The sequence below is a fragment of the Theropithecus gelada genome, chromosome 5, assembly GCF_003255815.1.
Source record: "Theropithecus gelada isolate Dixy chromosome 5, Tgel_1.0, whole genome shotgun sequence".
Lineage (NCBI taxonomy): Eukaryota > Metazoa > Chordata > Mammalia > Primates > Cercopithecidae > Theropithecus > Theropithecus gelada.
Genome location: NC_037672.1, coordinates 16,668,799 through 16,684,307, shown reverse-complemented (window position 1 = coordinate 16,684,307; position 15,509 = coordinate 16,668,799). Strand labels below are relative to the sequence as shown.

The 15,509-nt window shown below is 44.2% G+C and overlaps 1 protein-coding gene across 1 annotated transcript in view; it reads left to right on the top strand.

The window, feature by feature from the left end:
* Positions 1 to 3,512: 3,512 nt before the first annotated feature.
* The window catches only part of FAM184B (family with sequence similarity 184 member B), a 150,966-nt gene continuing 138,969 nt past the window's right edge, over positions 3,513 to 15,509 (top strand). The window contains exon 1 of the mRNA XM_025385642.1: positions 3,513 to 3,897. Within this exon, the coding sequence (XP_025241427.1) occupies positions 3,751 to 3,897 (147 nt within the window). The 5' untranslated portion in view covers positions 3,513 to 3,750. The remainder of the gene's footprint in view (positions 3,898 to 15,509) is intronic.

Sequence of the window (15,509 nt, the reverse complement as noted above, 5' to 3'; positions counted from 1 at the left end):
AGACCAGCCTGGACAACATAGTGAGACCTTGTTTCTATTTTTAAAAACGAGAATTTTAAAAAGAAAAAACTATCATATTGCCAGCATTGTGCTCTGGGAAGCTTATATTTGTAATCTAAAGAAAAATCAATTGGTAAGAACATCACCTTTGAAGTCAGATAGACCCAGATCCATTCACTAGCTGTATACAGTTGGGAACTCAACCTGCCTTAGCTTCACTTTCCTAGTCTGTAGAACGAGGATGATAATAAGTACCTCAGAGGAGGTCAGAATATGTGCTAAGGGCTTAGCACAGTGCCAATATGACATTAGTGGCCTAGTAAATGTACTTCTACCTCCACATTGGATACAGTACTTAATTCTCTTCTGCCCTCAATTTCATTCCTGATGCTGTAAAGGGACCTACTAATCCCAGTGCTGGAAAATCCTAGGAGCTGCAGAGGACCCTCCAAAACAGGTGGACTCATGGTGCCTTGATTATAGCAGCCGTCGGCCAACAAAGCTGATAAAGGTATCTGATTTCCCCGTTGTCTTCCATTGTAAAGTTGAAAGAATAGTATTTCCTACTGGAACATTTTTTAGCCCCAAGACCTAATGAAATCATTATTTAAAAACTAAAACTTGGGGTTAGACTTGCAGTTTTTCTAAACTTCAGTGTGTAAAAGATCATCTAGAGCAATGGCTTTTGATTCTTGTCAGACCAAACATCACCTCTTTTATAACATCCATGTTACTATCTTGAAATTCACAGGCCCAGCATGATGGCTCACGCCTGTAATCCCAGCATTTTGGGAGGCTGAGGTGGGCAGATCATGAGGTCAGGAGATGGAGACCATCCTGGCTAACACGGTGAAACCCCGTCTCTACTAAAAAAAAAATACAAAAAATTAGCCGGGCGTGTTGGCAGGCACCTGTAATCCCAGCTACCAGAGGCTGAGACAGGAGAATGTCGTGAATCCGGGAGGCGGAGCTTGCAGTGAGCCCAGATGGTGCCACTGCACTCCAGCCTGGCGACAGAGCGAGAGTCTGTCTCAAAAAAAAAAATAAAGAAAGAAGGAAATTCATAGATAATACACACCTTTTTAAATCTGCATGATTTCTTGACTTTGATATTTTTGACATTTGATTCTTGATATTTCATTATAACTAAATAATATATACAGTCGGCCCTCCATATCAATGTGTTCCACATCCTCAAAGTCAACTAACCACAAGTCAAAAATATTTGAGGAAAAAAAATAGATGGTTGTATCTGTACTGTACAAATGTAGACTATTTTTTATTCCCTAAACAATACAGTGTAGCAACTAATTACGTAACATTTACATTGTATTAGGTATTACAAGTAATATAGAGATGATTTAATGCATACGAGAGGATGTGTGTAGGTTATATGCAAATGCTACACAATTTTATATAAGTGACTTGAACATTCATGGATTTTGGTATCTGAAGGGGTTCTGGAACCAAACGCCTATTGATACTGAGGGACATAGTGTAGTACTCAGATGCTTGCATATGTAGGTAGACTCCCATGAATGTGGCGGTTAGAAGTGTGTTGTGGCCAGGCATGGTGGCTCACACCTGTAATTCCAGCACTTTGGGAGGCCTAGGTGGGCAGATCACTTGAGACCAGGAATTTGAGACCAACCTGGCCAACATGGAGAAACTCCATCTCTACTAAAAATACAAAAATTAGTCAGGCGTGTTGGCGCACACCTGTTATCCCAGCTATTCCAGAGGCTGAGGCACGAGAATGGCTTAAACCCAGGAGGTAGAGGTTGCAGTGAGCCAAGATCATGCCACTGCACTCCAGCCTGGGTAACAGAGCAAGATTCTGTCTCAAAAAATAAAAATAAAAAATAAAAAAAAAGAAGTGTGTTGTATTGGCAACCAAATATCATGAGCCACCTGGCCCTTGATGTGATTTTCCAAAATGGTGAATAACTTTTGATAAAGTTCTTGACCAAAAAGGCTAATTTTCCTCTAGTTTACACAGTGGTTGAATTCCTGTAAAATTTAGTGTATATTAAGATCCTGCAGAAAATATTCTAAATACACAATTTGGAATTAAGCAGAGAGCTGTTTAATGTGGATTCCTCATCCCCTGACCTCCATCCTCACAGGTTTTGTTTCAAGGAATCTAGGATAGGGCACAGAATTTCTTGGCCATGATTCTGATTCAGGCCTCCTGTTTTCTAAAGGAACTGGGGGAGGGAGGGGTTGTGCTAAAAAGAGAACTTAAGATGGCAAACCAGAAATCAAAAACCGAGGTTGGTCATTTGATACAGAATCTAGAACAGGAATGTCTGTTTCAGAAACAGTTCTACTTGTAATTGCCTGACTTAGTACAAATTCTCTGGGTCAGTTTTCCTCACCGACAAAAATGGGTTATTGTTACCTTCAGTATGGATGGGTGGAACTGTGGTTTCTGAGACCCTTTGAAGCTTGTTTGGTTTATGAAGACTATTAAAATTTCTGATATAAGGCAATGTATAAATGATATACATTCACCATGCAAACGATCATGAAGACGCTATTATTCGAGCTTTAGGAAAAGCTGATCACGGTGCCGTCACTTTCCCTTAAAGCCCACTGTCTGAAACCAGAGAACATGCCAGAAAGAAATTTGGCCCACTAACCTCTCCCCTCACCAAACACTAAACAGACACCAGCTCAGAATCCGAAAACTTGACAGTCTGGCTCGTCTGCCCAAGGCCAGTAGTGTGGATTTGGACGACTCACTTTACTTTCAATGGGCTCGGTTTACTTAGATTTTCAGCTCCATCTGTTACTCATCTAACTGCTCCATTCCTCTTTGCTTCTTCCTTTCCCGCACCTGCCACCATCCTTTCTACCTCCCTAAAGACTTTGTCTTTGCGATCCTACCGCTTCCCGCATTATGCGTTTCGCACTTTCTCATCTCAGATTTCGGACACCCGCACCCTGCCATCCCCTTGGCTTCTCCTCTTTGTTTAGGCATCCCCGGCAATCCTCCCGCAATGTCCTGGCTCCTCTCCAAGATCCAAAAAGGAAGGCTGCCATCCACAGCCCCGCCGTGCACTCGCGCAACTCAGGCGCTGGCCCACACCGTGCGCTCCGGATCCCACACCTCCTCAAGTCCCGGTGACTCGCCCTCACCTACCCGCCCCTCTCTTAGCATCTCGTCCCCCATCCCCATTTCCACCCTCAGCTCGGAGACTCGGAAGCCGCGGGTCACTGTGCCCTGTCCCGCTCCGGAGGCTCTTATTTCTCCTTGGCCCGGGATGACCACCTCTGGCAGGGTCCGTCGCCACCGAGTCCGGGGCCGCGCTGCACCCACGTGTCCAAGAGCGCCGTGCCCGCCCAGCGCAAACCCCCCAAGGCCGGCTGCTCCTAGCCGCGGAAGCTCTCCTCTTGCACACGAAACCTGCACTGGCTGGGGAGCGGCAGACGGATCGCCAACGACACGTGCGGGGTGCCGGAGCCTTGCCGCAGGGTGCGGGTGCCCGCGGAGCCAACCAGCCAGAGAGCCAGCGGGAGAGGAGAAAGGGTGGGCGCGCGGGTGGGCGCGCGGGAGGGCGCGCGGGTGGGCCCGGGAGGCGGAGACCTTCGGGAAGCTGGGGCCACGCGGCGGTGCAGGCGACGGGACTGCAGTGCCACCTCTCCCGAGAAACCCACACGCTCGCACGCCCGCGCGCGCACGCACGTGCACACGGTGGGCAGGGAGAACACGAGCGAGAGTCTTTGAGTGCTGGGCGCGTTTTAGTCATGGCTTCTGCTCTCAAAAGCAAAATTAACCCGCCCGGGACTTGCCCGGGCTCCAAAGACGACGCCCGCGGTGGCACGGGCTGGAGAATGGACTGTGATCCCGAGATGCACGTGAAAATGTGCAAGAAGATCGCCCAGCTCACCAAGGTAAGGTGGGGCGCAGCGGGCCAGCGAGCTGCACGCCCGGGGCGCCGGAGCCGGGAGGGAGAGAGGATGCCCCTCCCGGGAGGCCCGGGCCGAATCCAGACAGAAACTTTGTCTCGGAGGCCAACCAGGAAGGGAAGCGGTCCTAAATCTGGGTGACTTGACCTTCTAGAGGCACCATCCTAAAGCAGCAGAGAAAGAGGGTCCTTGCCAAGGAAACTCCCACAGCCTGCTTGCTGAGCAGGTGGTCTGTGCCTTTGAATCGTGTGTGTGTGTGTGTGTGTGTGTGTGTGTGTGTGTGTGTGTGTCCGCCAGCTTTGCTCAAGTGCCTAGAATGTTGTGATTTCATTCAACTGCCATACTTTACAGCTTGGGGAGGTCATGTGGGCTCTATTTAAACACTTGATCCGTGTATTCCTTCATTCAACAAATATTTGCGTCATTCTTTGAGTGCCAGCAGCTTGCGTGGCACCGTACTAAACCTGGAATGCAGCCTAGGGGACTTACTATCAAACTGGGTGCAGACGTGTGTAGGAGCATAAATGGAGAAGAGCACGATTCACCAAATAATTATGGGATTAGGAAGGACCTTGGGAGGTCGGTCAGCCAACCCACCTCCCTACCTCCTGCAGAGCCCTGATTGAACCTTCCCAGACTATGTCTTTTTCAAGAAGACCAGCAAAAAGATGCCACCAGTGCTCTTTGTTAACCTTCTGCAGCTCCCCAATTAGGAGCTCCTTGTCACAGACTCCCCTCTGTGCCTTGTCTAGATGGAGAACAACATCCCTCACTGTCTCCCATACAAGGTTTCAAGTGGATGAATTTAGCTGTTTGCTTTGGGGTTTCCTTTTGGTCTCATAATACACTCCTGGTGCCGTGCCCGCCAGGGAAAGGTCAGGTCCAGGTCTGTCCTGTGGCATCTGGAACATGCTCTCTTTCCTCACCATCTCCCTCTCACTTCCCACACATTTTTTGTGGGATCACAGACATTCCCCTCCCGCTGTCCGGCCAACCTCACTATTTTGCCAGGACAAACAGAGCACAGAGTCTTGGAATTGAACACTAGCTGCCTTCTCCCACCTGTGTCATTAACTTCTCATTCTTCGCACATGAGCCTGTCTCCAAAGAGGGCTCTCTTTGGTCAAGGGATGAAAAAAGAGATTGGAGATAGCCCTTAGAGTCCTTGGCATATATAACCGGTACTATTGATCTAACCTACATTCATCTAAATAGTGACATCAACCAAAACATGTATTTATTCAAGTACCTGAAAAGGCACTTGGCACAGTGCAAGGCATCTTCCCTATCTTCAAAGAATCTAAAATAGTTTTAGAGAAACAAGATTTGAAACATTGAGTGAAAGCTAGAAGACTATGTCTTGGGTGCTAAATTGGGTGCTTCCAATTACGAGTTCTATAGAAGTGGAAACAAAGGACAAATCAGTACGGAAGGAACTGTGAGGGGAGATTTTATAGACAAGATGATCCTCGAATTCAGTGTGGACTTATGGAATTCCTACTATGTGCCAACTGCTGTGCTGAATGTTGATGGCATAACAATTAGTAAGATATGGTCTTGCCCTTGTGGTATGACAAACACACAAACAGATCATTTCAATATAAAATAGCAATGATTCCACTCATTAATATTTATGGCACACCTATTATGTGCCAAGCACTGAAAACACAGCAGTATAGAAGGCATACATGATTCTTGGTGCACAGTAGGCAGTGTTTCTTAAAGTATATTCTGCATTAGAAATGATGATTGATCCTTATGTAGTGCCTCTGTTTACCATTTTTATGCTAATTGCTTAAATTAGAAGTTTTTGCTATTACTAGGCCACCCTTCTTTTGGCTACTATTTGTGTGTGAATTATTTTCCATATCTTCATATTTAATCTTTCTATCAGGTTTATTTTTGTTGTGTCTCTGACAGGTGAATTTAATCCACAGGCATTTACTGTGATTACTAATATTTTCTTCCATCAGATCTTGCGTTTTTCATTTACCATTATTTCTCCTTGCTTCTTTTGCTTCCATTCTTGGCTTCTATCGGATTAGCAAAGTGATCCATATTCCACTGCTGGTTTGAGAGCTTTGGGTTTTATTTCTATTCTTCTCAGAATCATCTTTTATTTTTCAACATACATACTTAATTCTGATTTTTTTCTAACAAAGTTAGTATGTAATTGTTTCTTCCCATGAAAGAACTTTGTATATTTTACTCATTTAACAGCCCCTTCCTTCCCATCTTGTTATTGCTGCCTAGAGTTTTATTTTTACTTTTCTGTTTGTTTGTTTGTTTGTTTAAGAGACAGGGTCTTCCTCTGTTACCCAGGCTGGAGTGTAGTGGCACAGTCATGGCTAACTGCAGCCTCAAACTCCTGGCCTCAAGTGACCCTCCCACCTCAGAATCCCAAGTAGCTAGGAACAGGTCCACACCACCACCCCCAGCTAATTTTTTCTTTTTCAAAAATGTTTTGTAGAGATAGAATCTCACCATGTTGCCCAAGCTGGTCTTGAACTCCTGGCCTCAAGCAATCCTCCCGCCTTGACCTCCCAAAGCTCAGGCATGTGTCACCGCATTCTATCTGTTTTTACTTCTTAAATTTAAAAACAGTTTTTATAGTTAAAAGTTAATTAACTTTTACTGACATTTTATCAGTTTTTCTGTTCACTATTTTTTTTCCTTGAATCTGCAATGTTCCCTTTAGGTTCACTTTTCTTCTGGCTGAAATCCATCCTTTAATAGTTCTTTCTGTAGGTGCCTTGGTATGGGAGGGAATTCATTGTTGGAAATGTCTTAATTTTGCCCTCACTGTTGTATGATAATTTCTTTGGATATAAAATTCTAGTGAGCAGTTATTTTCCCACATCACCTTAATGACAGCACTCCACTGTCTTCTGGCACTAAGTGTTGCTGGTTAAAAATTCTGCTGCCAATCTAATTTTCATTCCCTTGTAAATAAGCTGCCTTTTCCCCTTGATAACATTTCAGACTTGTTTTATTTATTTTTACTGTTCAGCAGGTTTTCTAGAACTGTCTTGGTGTTCGTTTATCTTTATCCTCTGCAAAAATAGGAGGTACTGTCTTTTGAGGATTATCATGTGCTTCTTTTTTTTTTTTTTTTTTTGACAGTGTCTCACTATGTCACCCAGGCTGGAGTGCAGTGGTGTGATCAAAGCTCACTGCAACCTTGACCTCGCATACTCAAGCTGGACTACAAGCATGAGCCACCATGCCCAGCTAATTAAAAAAATTTTTTTTTGTAGAGACAGGGTCTCACTATGTTGCCCAGGCTGATCTCAAACTCCTGAGCTCAAGCAATTCTCCTGCCTTGGCTTCCCAAAGTGCTGGGATTACAGGGGTGCATGTGCTTTCTTTAATTCTGGAAAATTATTACTGATTTTCTCTTGCAATATTGCTTCCTAGCCATTACCTCCATTATCTTTTCTGGCACTACCATTAGGAAAGTGAGGAAGCCTCACTATCTATATCCTGAGATGTTATTTTTTTTAAAAGATTTTGTCTTTGTGTTGCATACTGGTGAATTCCTTGCCTTCCAATTTGCCAGTCTTCTAAATAATTGTCCAGTCCAGAGTTTTTCCCATCTATTAAGTTTTTTGAATTTCAATAATTACATTTTTTATTTCTAAGATTGCGCTTCCTATTTTCTTTCTGCCTAATTTTAACAGTTTTTAAAGTTTTTACAGCTTTATTGAGATATAATTTACATACCATAAAATTCACCTGTTTTAAGTGTTCAGTTCAACATTGTCTTAGTCATTGAGCCATAACCATAATCCAGTTTTAGGGACATTTTCATCACCCCAAAGAAATCTTCCCTTGTGGACATTTGTAGTCAGTTCCTGTTCCCACCACCAGCCCCAGGCAACCATTCATCTACTTCCTATCTCTTTAAATTATCTCTAAATGAAACCATATAATATATTATTCTTTCCATCTATTTTAGGTTCATCCACATTGTAACATGTATCATTAATTCATTCCTTTTTATTACTCACTTATTTATCTTGTTGTGTGGGTAGGCCATGTTTTATTTATCCATTCACCAGTTGATGGACATTTGAGTTTCTACTTTTTGGCTTTTGTGAATAATGCTGCTATGAACATTACATTCATGTGCAAGTCTTTATGTGTTCTTGGGTAGGTACCTAGGAGCGGAATTGTTAAGTTGTATGATAACTTTTAATTTTTTGAGAAACTGCCAAGTTGTTTTACGAAGTGACTGTACCGCCATACATTCTCCAGCCTACTTCTTCAGCACAATCTCCTAGTACTGCACCCAGTTCTCAGGTCAAAGTGAAGTACGATTCTTTCCTTACTCCACTGTGCACTCACCCAGTTTTTCTCTTGAAGTTTCCTCTCCTGAAATGTCTTCAACTCTAAAAGTAAAATCCTGCTTATGTTTTGAGCCCCACCTCCTCTAAGAAAAATCTTTTAAAAACCTTACTTTTGTGATTAAGAATGTATTAATTGGCCAGGCACCGTGCCTCATGCCTGTAATCCCAGCATTTTGGGAGGCCGAGTCAGGTGGATCACCTGAGGTCAGGAGTTTCAGACTAGCCTGACCAACATGGAGAAACCTCGTCTCTACTAAAAATACGAAAAAAATTAGTTGGGCGTGGTGGTGCATGCCTGTAATCCCAGCTACTCAGGAGGCTGAGGCAGGAGAATCGCTCGAACTGTGGAGGTGGAGGTTGTGGTGAGCCAAGATCGCGCCATTGCTCTCCAGCCTGGGCAACAAGAGCGAAACTCTGTCTCAAAAAAAAAAGAATGTGTACATTAATTTTTAACTGTGTATTAAGTGCATTTACATATCCAACTATTTCTCCAGCAGTTTGTACAATGTCTGACACATAGTAGATCCTCAGTAAGCTTGTTCAATTTAATTATCGTTTCCTCCCATAGGTTTGTTAATATTTCTTTCATGATACTCATCCCTCTGATATTATAGTTGACTTGTGGATAGTATGTCCTTAAAGTAATAAGCTCCTTAATTTTATTCATAACACTTTACACCTAGTAGACACTCAATATGTGGTAGCGTAATAAACGAATATTCATTTACACAGTGACCCAAGGTCCAAGGTGCACCTTAAAATCACCTACGGAGCCCTTATTTATTTTTTTACTATACCAATGTATCCAAAATATTCTAAAATATCTATTTATTTATTTTTAATTTGTATAAATTTAGGGAGTACATGTGCTTTTTACATGGGTATAATGTGTGGTAGTGAAGTCTGGATGTTTAGTGCAACCATCACAGGAATAGGGTACGTTGTACGCAGTGAGCTATTTATGATTCCTCATCTGCCCTCCAGTCTCCCACGTTTGGAGTCTCCAGTGTCTACTATTCCACATTCTGTGTTCCTGCGTACACATTATTCAGTTTCCACCCATAAGTGAGAACATGTGATATTTGACTTTCTGTTCCTGAGTTATTTAACTTAAGATAATAGCTTCCACTCGGAGAGCTTTTAAAAACTCACCAACTAGGCTGGGTGCAGTGGCTCATGCCTGTAATCCCAGCACTTTGGGAGGCCGAGGCAGGCGGATCACGAGGTCAGGAGATTGAGACCATCCTGGCTAACACAGTGAAACCCCGTCTGTATTAAAAATACAAAAAAAAAAAAAAAAAATTAGCCGGGCATGGTGGTGGGCCCGTGTAGTCCCAGCTACTCAGTAGGCTGAGGCAGGAGAATGGTGTGAACCCAGGAGGTGGAGCTTGCAGTGAGCCAAGATCGTGCCACTGCACCCCAGCCTGGGCAATAGAGCCAGACTCAAACACCAGTTAAAGACTTAACAACTAAATGTAGTGCCTGTCCTAGATTGAATTTTATACTGACCAGAAAAATTGCTACAAGGAGATGATTGGGTCAGTTGACAAAACTGGAATACAGAGGGTAGGTAAAGAAGATAAAAGTGTATTGATGTTAAATTTACTGGAGTTGACTGTACTATGGCAATGCAAGAAAATATCTTATTCTAGCTGGGCACGGTGGCTCACGCCTGTAATCCCAGCACTTTGGGAGGCCAAGGCAGGTGGATCATAAAGTCAAGAGATCGAGACCATCCTGGCCAACATGGTGAAATCCCATCTCTACTAAAAATACAAAAAAGGCCGGGCATGGTGACTCACACCTGTAATCCCAGCACTTTGGGAGGCCAAGGTGGACAGATCACAAGGCCAGGAGATTGAGACCATCCTGGCTAACATGGTGAATCCCCATTTCTACTAAAAATACAAAAAATTAGCCGGGTGTGGTGGCACGCACCTGTTGTCCCAGCTACTCAGGAGGCTGAGGCAGGAGAATCGCTTGAACTCAGGGGGCGGAGGTTGCAGTGAGCTGAGATTGCACCACTGCACTCCAGCCTGGGCAACAGAGTAAGACTCTGTATCAAAAATAAAATAAAATAAAAATTAAAATACAAAAATTAGCTGGGCATGGTGGCACACACCTGTAGTCCCAGCTACTTGGGAGGCTGAGGCAGGAGAATCGCTTGAACCTGGGAGGCAGAGGTTGCAGTGAGCCGAGATCATGCCACTGCACTCCAGCCTGGCGACAGAGTGAGATGCCATAAAAAAAAAAAAAAAAAAAAAAAAACCAGCAGCCTTATTCTTAGGAAATGCACATTGAAGCTGATCTTACGTTTAAGGAAGTATGATGCCTTACTCTCAAAGCATTTCATTTCATAATGTAGAAAACAGATTATGGAACTAGAATAAAGGCTAAATGAGACAAAATGGGGTAAAATTGGCGATTCTGAGTTACAAAGTATGTGGATGTTCTTTGTACTGTTCTTTTTCTGTTGGTTGTTTCTTAAGTTTGAGATTCTAAGTCAAAGTTTAAAACAGGCAAACCAAACAGCATACAAGAGCCCAGGCCCATCTTATAAGGAGAAGAGGGAATGGTGACAGGCATTAGTATTTTTGTTCAGATCCCTTCAAGAGCATCCAACATGCCGACAGGGTTGAGAACCACTGGTTTGGAGCAAGGGAAGGATGGAACAGTAAAGTGTACTCAGAGGAGGTATTTGGAAGAAGAAGAGGGTCTAGATCCATTCCCCATCAAATAAAGCCTTTGGGAAGCTTTTGTTCTTGAAAGCATCAGGCCAGTTTGCCCAGCCCTGCCTTGCCTCTGGGCCTGTGTCCACCTCTCTCTGGTTTTGTACCCTCCTAGCACTCTCCAGCTGGGTTTTGTATTTTTGTTTGTCTTTGAGACAGGGTCTGGCTCTGTCACCCAGGATGCAGTGCAGTGGCACGATCTGAGCTCACTGCAACCTCTGCCTCCTGGGCTCAAACCATCTTCCCACCTCAGCCTCCCGAGTAGTTGGGACTACAGGCATGCACTACCATGTCCAGCTAACTTTTTTGGTAGAGACGAGGTCTCACTATGTTGCTCAGGCCGGCCTCAAACCCTTGGGCTCAAGCAGTCCTCTCACCTTGGCCTACCAAAGTGCTAGGATTGTAGGCATGAGCCACCACACCTGGCCCCAGTTGTTTTTTCATTTTGCAGCTCTCTCCATGACCTCATCCCCAGAAGAACTGGAATGCCTCCTACCCAGGGATTCCCCAATTCCCATGTTCAAGGAATAATAGAATGTCTTACCCCAAATACGAGTGTTAATGAAGACTCTTTTATATTAAAACGAGAAAATGAGTGGAATAGCATGTATTCCTCTACAAGAACTATCTCTCAAACTGAAGGCTGATTCTGGGGAACCCAGACCACGCACAGGAGAAGCAGATACCAGGGCACTACCTCTCATCTGGACCAACTAGAGGAAATGTACCCAGGAGGAGATGAGCAGCAGTCTTAGTGCCAGAAGCTGCCAAGCTCAAGTATAAGGAGTCAAACAACCTCATGGGGACCCTCTCACTCATTCTTGTTTTGGATCTCGGCCAGTTAGTCAGAAGACCCTGCAAGAGCAAATGCTGAGGCAGGTGGCTGCAATTTCTCCATGTTACTAATACCTTACGATTCTTTAGTTTTACATACTTTGCAAAGCCTTTGACATACTTACTCATCCTTTGTGTGCACAGCAATTCTGCATGGCTGGGAGGGAAGAACCATCTCTAATTGAGAAAGGGGGTGGGGCATCTGAGACTCAGGAGAGGGTCAGTATTCTGGCCCAACATCACATTAATATATATTGACAGTGCTAGGACATCCAGAATCCAGCGCTGGATGTGTGTCTGTTGAAGAGAGGGAGGTGGGGAACTTTCTTCCCTGTTCATCCTGATGTTTCCATAGCCCCTCTTAATTACTCTTACTACTTTTTCCACCGCAAGGGGGAAATATATAATTAGTGAGGTTTGGAGCAGGGACTGGGCCTACAGAGCTCTTGCTTCTTCCACCCTGCTTGCTCCTGGAGTGGTCTGCCTGGTAGAAGCACACATTGTCTTCTACACATCAATTATACAGGGGTAGGTGCACGTGGCAGGCAGAGCTGCCCTGGCCTAGCATTGTGACCAGATGGATAAGCATCAGGAATTCAGCTTGCCAGTGGATATACACCACAATCTCCAGTATTAACTTTAGTTGATAAAACGGTGATCATCTCAAAGCAGCCTCACACCTTGGTCTTGCATTTCAATTAGATCAGTGGGGAAGAGGAATGTTATTTACTGGGCCATCCTGAAGATCCAACGGACAGATCTTAGGATGAGCCTAGCTTCGAGGAATTTGGTACAGAGTTATAGTGAAAACTAATTCCTTTATTTGGGAAAGCACATTAACGTGAGAGTGGGAAACTTTTGAGTGGCAGTGTGGTATTTATCTGTAGATACATCTTCAATGGGAAGTTCAGGAGGTCAAAGTCACCGCTTCCTGCACAGTGGCACAGCCAGACCATGAGGACTATGTCTCCCCATGTCCCAGAACCTTACCCGTCTATTAAGACACATTAATAGAGACAATAATACTGACTCTGTTATAGGGGTGGGGGATGGGAGGTGATGGGTATAGGATTGGGAGATGTAGTGGAGAATAGTCCCTGAGTTTAAAATCAGAAATAATAAGGAAAAATAATTATAATTTCTATTCAAAGTTATATATTAAATGAATTTAAATTTGATTTGTTTCTAGAGGGCAACTTTTCACCCTTATTTATACTAATGAATATAAATTAGAATTAAATAAGAATAAAAATGAAGACATCTAGAGAGCAAATGAATAATTTGGGGGTTAAACTTGGAATGTTCTTCCTCTGGATCCCTGTGTAGCTGGTATCAGCTAAATTACCATCTCTCCAAAGTGGCCTTTTCTGACCTCCGCATGCAAAGGGGCCAACTGTCCTCATCTTTAATTGGGGGAAAATTTTCCACCTCGGTGATATGTTGTGAGGCTTCACCAATATAAGGGGGGATGTAAGTGAAAAGTCATTTATAACCCAACGTGGGGCACAGCTGAAGCTTGACAGATGCTCATTTCCCATCCCTTTCTGAACTGGAGGAACTTCAGAGAGTCAAGGACTGCTGCCCAGTTGTCAAACTTGGGAACAAGCCAGCTCTTCTCTGGGCTGAGAGGCCAGGGCAGTGCTGTAGGGCAGGAGAAGTGATGCCTGTTGCCATGAGAGTCCTCAGCAACAGGCTGTCACTTGAGCCCTGTGTTTTCATGCCTTAAAGGTGTGGAAATCTTATTGCACCCACTGGCTCCTCTTGCTTTTCTGAAAATATCTTCCTGCCTGCAGGAGCTTGTTTGGGGACAGATGTTTAACCAGTTCCATACCACTTTGCTTTAGGACTCTAGACTTGAAAACGGCAGATCTGTTTTAACAAGCCCTCTCTGTTGGAATCTTTTAATTTAACGATGTGATTCATTGTGTAAAGAGCCCTCACGGATCTTTGCACCATATCGTAAACGGTATGAAGTGCACCTTAAGTTGAATGTCCTTGAACCCTGCTCAGATCCCTGAACTTCTGCATAACCATTCTGGTCTCTCCACTTTCCACAGTGCCCCCAATACTCCCCTGCCTCGCCCCAGCCTTCCTCCTATCCTTTCTCCACACAGCAGCCAGAGTGATCTTAAAACCGAATCAGCATTCTCATGCACTGCGTGTGGGAATGTAAAATGATGCAGCTGCTGTGGAAAATGGTCTGGCAGTTCCTCGAATGCTTGGACATGCTTATCGTTCCACTCCTAGGTATATACCCAAGAGAAATGACGCAAGAATGTTCATAGAAACATTATTCATAATAGCCAACAGGCGGAAACCAACTAAATGTCCATCAACTGAGGAACAGATAAATACAAAAAGAAACCTTTCATCCCTTAGACAAAGAGGAGTGTGACTCACAGATGCAAGGTTTCTTTATGGGGTAATGAGAATGTTCTAAAGTTGGTTGTGGTGATGGTTCCGCAACTCTGAAGATACTGAAAGCCATTGAATTGTACACTTTTTGGGTGAATTTCCTGGTATAAGAATTACATCTCAATAAAGGTGCTAAAATGAAAACAAACAAAACTCGAATCAGGTCTGTCTCCTGTTTAAATCTAGTTCTGGCCGGGTGCGGTGGCTCACGCCTATAATCCCAGCAGTTTGGGAGGCTGAGGCGGGCAGATCACCTGAGGTCAGGAGTTCAAGACCAGCCTGGCCAACATGGTGAAACCCCGTCTCTAGTAAAAGTACAAAAATATTATCTGGGCATGGTGGTGTGCGCCTGTAATCTCAGCTACTCGGGAGACTGAGGCAGGAGAATCGCTTGAACCTGGGAGGTGGAGGTTTCAGTGAGCCAAGATTGCGCCACTGCACTCCAGCCTGGGTGGCAGAGCAGGACTCCGTCTCAGAAAAACAAACAAACAACAACAAAAAAAACCACCACCACCAACAGCAACAACAAAAAACTAGTTCTGAGTCAAGTCCTGGTGACTTTACCTCATAAACAAAATGAGTAAGTCCACCTCCGTTCTCCATTTCCACCTCCACCATAGTTGGGGCCACCTTCTCCTCTGGCCGCCAACCCCTGCTATGACGCCCGCACTGGCCTCGTGGTCCACTCTTGCCCACTCACACAGCGGCAGGAATTAGCTTTTAAATATAAACCAGAACATGCCATTCGTCTGTTTAAAACCTACCACTGGCTTCCCTTGGGATGAAATTTCAATTCCGATTTCACTTAGAAGAAAATGTGTTTTCACTTAGAAGAAAATATATTTAAAAAATAAATTTTTTATCGTGGTCACTTGAGGTAGCTCCTGTCTGCCTCTCAGTCTCATTTCCTCTGCCACACCACCCTTCTCTCAGGCCTTCTCCTGTGCCAAGCTTGTACCACTGCGGCCCCTTGTCCTCTTGGTTTCCTCTGCCTGATCCGTACTCAGCCAACTTGGCTCAGATGCCTCTTCAGACTAATGCGGCTCCCCTGCCCCCCTCTGAGACTATCTCAGCTCCATCTGCCTTTTTTCCTTTATTGGTTTATTGCCTGAGGGTAGGGATTTCTGTCTATTCTGTCCTCTCCTATATCCCCAGTGCCTAGAACAGTGCCTGGCAAGTGGTGGGCACCCAGCAAGTATTTGTTTATAGACTAAATGAACAAAATTCTTCTTAGACCTCCCATTGCTCTTAGAATAATATATCAAATTTC